Source organism: Gavialis gangeticus, unplaced genomic scaffold, assembly GCF_001723915.1.
Source record: "Gavialis gangeticus isolate Ggan-Ray unplaced genomic scaffold, GavGan_comp1, whole genome shotgun sequence".
NCBI classification, from domain to species: domain Eukaryota; kingdom Metazoa; phylum Chordata; order Crocodylia; family Gavialidae; genus Gavialis; species Gavialis gangeticus.
This window is the reverse complement of record NW_017729009.1, coordinates 7,627,782-7,634,865: the sequence shown is the minus strand read 5'-3', so window position 1 is coordinate 7,634,865 and position 7,084 is coordinate 7,627,782. Positions and strand designations below refer to the sequence as shown.

Below are 7,084 nucleotides of genomic sequence, written 5' to 3'. Positions count from 1 at the left end.
TGGAAACAGAAGCCAGGAACCACAGAGAGGGATTCTGGTATCAAACATTCAACCTTCTGACCTCCGTCTTTGGACCCTTGGCAGTCAGACTGTCTTTTACTCATGATACTTTGGGGCAAAATACTTTATTTAAAACACAGCTTGAAAGCTTTTGCATGATGAAATGCAGCTATAACATGTTTCTTCTTGACATGCTTTCGAGATTGTGGAGCAAATGGATATGGAGACTGAAAGGAATCTCCATGAGGCATATTAGGTCAAGGTTACTAGTGAGAAGACTGCTGCTGCCCAACATAGTTTACTTTTTCTAGGGATTTAGTCTATAGAACTGGATAATGTCCCTCTTCACTGTCCTTGGCAGGACTTTGGACAAAGCAGTCAGTGTATGTAGGATATAAATAGGTCAATGCATCTTTCAGTGGGCCTCAAGCCATCAAGACACTCCCAATGGATTTCCCCTGTTGACATCACTCTTGGAGAAACTTTGCTTGAGCTCTTCTAAATGTGGGACGGTTGCTCAAACCCGGATCTCCCATTGCTGTCAGTGGGATTTGCACCTCTGTAGCGGTCATAGTTTGTACAGGGGACAAAGTTGTCAAACTTGACGCCCTAAAGATAGGCACTACCACGAACAGCTAGACTGTTAGAGGTACTAAACACTGCTCGCCGGGATTGGAGATGCTGAGAACAGGTCATGCTCAGCACTCCCTGAATAGCTTTATGTGTTGAAATTTCAGCCAAGATGTCCAAGGCTAGTTTGTTTTTATTAAAGGGCCAGGCCTTCTGTTCACTCTGGGCTGTTTTTTGTGTTTCTGCAGCAGATTACCACAGCAACGGGTACACAGTGACAAATGGCTGGAAGATACACAACACAGCCAAAAACAAATGGTTTGTCTGTATGGCCAAGACTGCAGAAGACAAACAGAAATGGCTGGATGCTATAATCAAGGAAAGGGAACAGAGAGAGAGTAAGTGGCCAACGTATCTTCTAGTCGTTCTGAATGAATTGTGCAAGAGAGTCACTGCGCGTGCATATATGCGTGTGTGTTTGTGAGAGCGTCTTTTATTGTCAGAGTTTTCCTCCATGTGATAATGGGTTTGCACTGGCCAGTGTTAATGACAAAAGATTCAAGTGGGGCGGTAGCTGCTTCTGAATTTAGTCCTGGACAGTTTGATGCTGACGCATCATCCTAGGTACAAGAATCAAATGGTCCGTTTCTGCCACACATTGAAGATCTTTGAAAAAATGGAATCAGACTGAAAGAGTTTTCTTTGCAAAGGGAGCCTGTAAGGGGGAATAACATCTGGTGAATGTACAGCCTTTGTCCAGGCAGTGATGCAAACCCATCCTGACATGAGGAAATCTAGTTTTTATGTAATAAATAAAAGAGTTCAAGGAGGATACCTTTGGGACTATTTATATTACTCAGACAAAAATGACAGTGACAAAGCTATGCAAAAGCATGGGTTATTTTATGCTTTCCTCTAGAGCTAAACATAAAAGCAGGTTGGCCTTTAAAACTGTGCTATTAGATGAAGCTGAGGTGTCCTGAGTCTGAACTTAAAACAAGAAGCCAGGAGGTCCTGATCAATAAGCTTCAGACACTGACTCCTTCTGCAGCCTCAGAAACATTGTTTTAATACTCAGCTGGTTTCCCAGTCTTTTGAAGGGCATGGGCAGGGGTGGTGTTGGTTAATTTTGGTAAACCGCTTTGGAGAGTCTGACCTGCTATTTAGAAGTGGCTTCCCATTTTGCAGGCATACCGGTGTGGGTGGCACTGTCAGTATGTGGCCTCGTTTATAGATCTAACTACGTGAGTGGATCAGCACTGATTGAGCCCGGACCTTATAAAGTGTTAAGGGATCTTGACTGGGATTGTTATAGGAATAAGGGAGTTACACATGCAGATTCCATTGAAATGTAATGGAAGCAGGATGCTAATCCTTTTAGGATGCTTTGAAAATCCAAGCTTCAGTTTTTCTAAACAAGGCTTTGTAGCTGAACAGCGCATATCCTGGTATGGACACAGAGCTGGTGTGAGACCTTTGGTGGCCCCTGGCATAGATTAAGGCAGGGGTTGGCAACATTTTCGGGCCAAGTGCCAAAAAACCCTGCAACTTTGACTTGGCGTGCCAGTGGTGGATGGCAGGGGAACCATGAGGAGCCTGATCCTTGTTGTGGCAACACAGCCTTGGCCCCCTTCCCTGCCATGGTCCCTGAGGCACACATGCAGCTGCTACCAGCAACAAGCCAGGCCAGGGCTCCAGACTCTGGTGCAGTTGCTTGCAGTCTTGTGGCTGCCCTCTGCAAGCAGCCCAGGCTCTGGGTAGGTTCCTGTTGCTTGCCACAGAGCCTGCTTGCAGCCTCCCCACCCATTGCTGTGAGCAGCCTGGGCTCTGTGGCTGCGTGGCAGGGACCTGCCCAAAGCTGGGGCCAGCTGTGGCCTGCCAAGCAAAATGGCTCCACATAACATGCTCCGCATGTGTGCCAGGGGTTACCTACCCATGGTCTAAAGCAAGGGTCCTTCCATCCTCCTATACACACACATTGGAAGACTTGCATCAACTGAACTGAATTCACCCTCAAAGCTCTGGCTATTTTCCTGGTTGTTCGCCTCTAAATCCAATAGAGTAGACATTATGGTACTTGAAATGCAGGAATCGTTTACAATGTACCTTGTCATATATGAATCCCAAGGTACCTTCTTATGATAGCAAAGCAACCAGCTTCAGAATACAGGGCAGCCATGACATAAATTAAAGAGAACTCGAAACCTAAGGCTTGAAATCATTAAGGGATGGAATACCCCTGAAGGCAAGTGATAGGGAGCATTTTAATTTTTCAAAGACCGTGTTGTAACGATTAGGGGTGAGAGGTCTCTTATTCATTGATCGGTTTTGCATCACAGTCTACTCGAAGGATCCCTTTGTGCTATTTTATGTGTCTTATTTCATAAAATGATGTTCCTGCTTCAAGAGCTAACCTCCAAGCACTAAACTACATTGCTGTAAAGATCAAGAAAATCTTCATTTCATAAAAACCTCTTGTTTTATGGGCCCCTGGGCGCTAAGGAAATTTCACAAAGCGTCTTGTAAAAAAAAACAGCAGAGGAGGAAGAAGATTCACATTTAAACAAGAAGTTAGTCAGGAGAGCGGTGATCCATCCAACGGAGAGGTCACAGACTGAGCAGAACCACAGGGATGGTTAAAAATTAGAGCATCCTAATGATAAGGGCTGTTTTCTGGTGTGTCTGAGACGTCTGCTGATTTGAGTTGTTTTTAAACACACACATGCATACACACATCATAATATAATATATTATGTAGTTTTATAGCCCCAAAAGGGATGGTCATAAACATGAGACATCTCCGTTAGAGAAAGTATTGAATATGCATATTTTAACTGTTTATATCTCCCTCAAGAACTGCTGATGTTCCACTGAAAATTTTTTAGAGACTGACTTCAGTTCTGTGTCCTTGATTTCTATTTGTCTCTCATGACAGGGGTGAGAAAATTTGTGTATTAAGAACCTAAAAATGCCCATCGTTTTTGGTGGTGAATGAACCTTCAAAGCATCTATTTTGTTTGGATGAGCACCCAACAAGACTGCTTGTCCTCCAGTGAGAGGGTTGTTTCAGAGACTAGATACCTGGGTGGTAGAGCAGGAACTTGAGAGTCAAAAAGATATCTATTTTCTTCTGGGCTTTGTCATAAATTGATTTCTTACATGAGCTGTGTGCTGTCTAGGTCAGTATGTTCAAAAGCAACCAGTTATTTTCATAGATTTCATAAACATTTGGGCTGGAAGGGACCCCGGATGATCGTGGAGTCCAGTCCCCCGCCTCATGGGCAGGAAGTCAGCAGGGATCATAGGATCCCAGCAAGATAAGCATCCAAATATGTCCTGAAGGCATTCAAAGTGGGTGCTTGAACCACCTCCGGCAGCAGTCTAACCTTGGGGGCTCGGACAGCAAAGAAGTTCTTCCTTACGTCCAGCGTGAACTGGTCACGGCGGAGTTTGTGACCGTTCGATCTTGTCATCCCTTGGGGCGCTCTGGTAAACAGATGTTCCCCCAGATCCTGGTGGTCACCCCTGATAAACTTATAGGTGGCCATCAGATCACCCCTGAGCCTGCGCTTTTCCAGGCTGAATAGCCCCATGGCTCTCAGCCTGTCGTCATAAGGTCTGTTTTCCTGACCTCTGATCATGTGCGTGGCTCTCCTCTGCACTCTCTCAAGCTTCTCCACATCCTTTTTGAATTGTGGAGCCCAAAACTGGACGCAGTACTCCAGCTGCAGCCTCACCAAGGCCGAGTACAAGGGGAGAATGACGTCCCGGGATTTGCTTGAGAAGCATCTATGGATGCAAGCCAGCGTTTTGCTTGCTTTAGTAGCCGCAGCATCACACTGAAGGCTCATGTTCATCTTGTGGTCAGTCATAACCCTCAAATCCCTTTCGTCTGTAGTGCTAATCAGCATAGCACTGCCAAGCCTATAAGCAGGCTGCAGGTTTTTCCTCCCAAGGTGGAGAACCTTGCATTTTTTGGTGTTAAACACCATCAGGTTCCCATCCACCCATTTTCATGAGCCTGTCAAGGTCTGCCTGGGTCACCCTCCTGTCCTCAGGTGTGGATGCTTTACCCCAGAGTTTTGGGCATCTTTGTTTTGTAGCTAGCTCCTTGAGATGTCTTGGGCCTCATTATTAGAAGTACAAAGGACTAAGCAGCTCCAGGTTCTCTCAGCACCCCTAAAAATCAGGCCTGAGGTATATCAAGCTGGGTACCCGGAAATGGATATGTCTGAAATTGTTGGTAACTTTTTTCCAAGTTATGATCTCACCCACTCTAGGTGCCTGTGTAAAACAAGGGAAATAGTATAGTACCTTCCTATTTTGAGGGTATGACATGGACCTTATGTGTAGATTGCTATTGAATCCTCAGGTAGACACTGAAGAGAAATATCAGCTCCTGTTATTATGCCTCCCAAATACAGGATGATACGAGGCTGGCGCAAATAACTCTGAAGAAACCGAAAGTACACATCCATAAAAACAAAAATCAAGGGGAAAATACAGGAAAATTTTGGTCGGAGAAGCAAAAGCTTTTCATGCAATGCTGGCCACTCTTGAGATTTTTTTCTGCTGTTTTTTGTCATGTTGGTTTATGGTGTGGTACCTGATGACAGGAAACCCAGATAAGCACAGCTCTTAGGGTAGGCATTCCAGACCTTATTGGAAAGCTTCATTGGAATTAAAGAACTAGAAAGGTCACTGAGCTATCAGTGTTTGGATTAAAAGGTTGGTGAACTTCCCAATCCTGTAGGATGAGCGGGGTAGAATGTGCATTCCAGCCTGCTATTTACATCAGAGCGCAGGGAATTCAGTGATGTAAGGCCAGAGTGAAACTTGTGTACTATTACACAGGCTGCTTTCTATCACAAGTTCATGTTGCAAATTAACCTTGGCTACATATGTCAGCATGCATAGTTGAATCAGGTCATGGGATGGTGAGGGAGGTGGCAAAGAGCCAGGAGGCTTGCAGTGCCAAAACCTTTAACCAGATATTGGATACATGAAACAAATGCTGTGCAAGATGAAATGTTGCATAAGACTCATTTCTTAAGCACATGTACGAAACCTGTGTAATAAGCAGGAATCTGAGTTTTCCGTTTCCTATGGAAAAACAGAGAAAAACACGGATTTCCCCCTTTACTCAAGGAAAACAAGGATTTTTAGTTTTAATGGAGAAACCTGTGGATTTTGCAGTTTTTCAAAGAGCTCTCTGCAGCCTGGCAGAGGTCCAGCTTGCACAGGGCTAGGGGGCACCAGGAGGAGGGCGGTCTGGCAGGGGGCGCCGTGTGCATGTAAAAGCACAGCCTGGAGAGCAGCTCCCACGAGTAAGTTGCGGGGAGGGGCAGAATTGAGGCCCCTGTAGTGAGGGAGGGAGTTGGGCAAGGCTGGGGCTGCTGCCCAGCAGGGCAGCGCATGGGGTTTGGGGCCTGGGGTGGAATGCACAGCTGCAGTGCCCTGGCAAGGAGTGGGACAGGGCTGCGGGCACCTTGTCTGAGGGGATGGGCTGGCTCCCTGCCATTGTGTGCACTCCCCAGGGGGAAGGGGGAGCCATGCCCCTCCGACCTGTGCATGGGGTGGGGTTGGGTGTGGGCTGCCCACTGTGGGCCTGTGCCACTGCCCAAAACCCCATGCCACCACCCTTGCTGCTCCCGCATGGGCAGGAGATGCCTCGCTAGGGCAACATGGAGCTTGCAGCAGCAACAAGCTTTCTCACCCAGCCCCACTGTGCCCTGCAATGCCGGCTTGCACCCATTGGGCTGAGGAGGTCCCAGGGGAGGGGCAGTAGGGTGGGGAGCCCAAGCCCTCATTGGGCATCCTGCCTCACCCCTGCCCTGCGCACAGATTTGGGGGGCATGGGTCCCTCCTGCCCCCCCTCCCTGATGCGCAACATCAGGGAACCAGCCCTCCCCCCAACCCGAGACTGCAGCAGGCAGCAGGGTAGGTAGCCAGGCTCTGTGCTCTGCTCCACTGCAGCAGCCGCTGCCTCCTTCTGCAGGGGTCAGGGGGCTGTGGACCCAGGTCTCTGGCCCCATAGCCCTGGCAGCTGGGGGCTCTCTCTGGCGGGGCTGGGTTGGGCACGGGGCTGTGGATGAGAGATGAGGGGCACCAGCAGGACTGGGAGGTCTGTGGATGGGGAGTAGGGGCACTAGCAGAGCTGGGGAGCTGTAGCAGGGGAGCGAGGAGCACCAGCAGGGCTGGAGGGGCTGTGGTTTGGGAGTGAGGGGCCTGGACCTGCATTCTGTGAGCGATGGGGACAGGGGAGCTCTGATTTTCCATGATAAAAAACCCAAAATCAAATACCAAAATTTAGAGGTGCACCTGTACATCAGTCCAATATCAGATCAGTACCAATATGAAGAAAATTGATTATATCAGAAATCAGCCTAATGTGGCTGATAATTTGGCTGATAAATGCCCATGCATGTGCACAGCCCGGCAGCGTGGAGATCTGCATGCAGCTGGTAAGTCTGTTGTGGTGAAAGGGGAGGGGGAGGGAAGGGGCATGGGGGGG

General features: G+C 47.9%; 1 protein-coding gene across 1 annotated transcript in view; it reads left to right on the top strand.

The window, feature by feature from the left end:
* Positions 1 to 7,084, top strand: part of PREX1 (phosphatidylinositol-3,4,5-trisphosphate dependent Rac exchange factor 1) — a 165,563-nt gene that overhangs the window by 56,749 nt on the left and 101,730 nt on the right. The window contains exon 10 of the mRNA XM_019509731.1: positions 819 to 968. Within this exon, the coding sequence (XP_019365276.1) occupies positions 819 to 968 (150 nt within the window). The remainder of the gene's footprint in view (positions 1 to 818; positions 969 to 7,084) is intronic.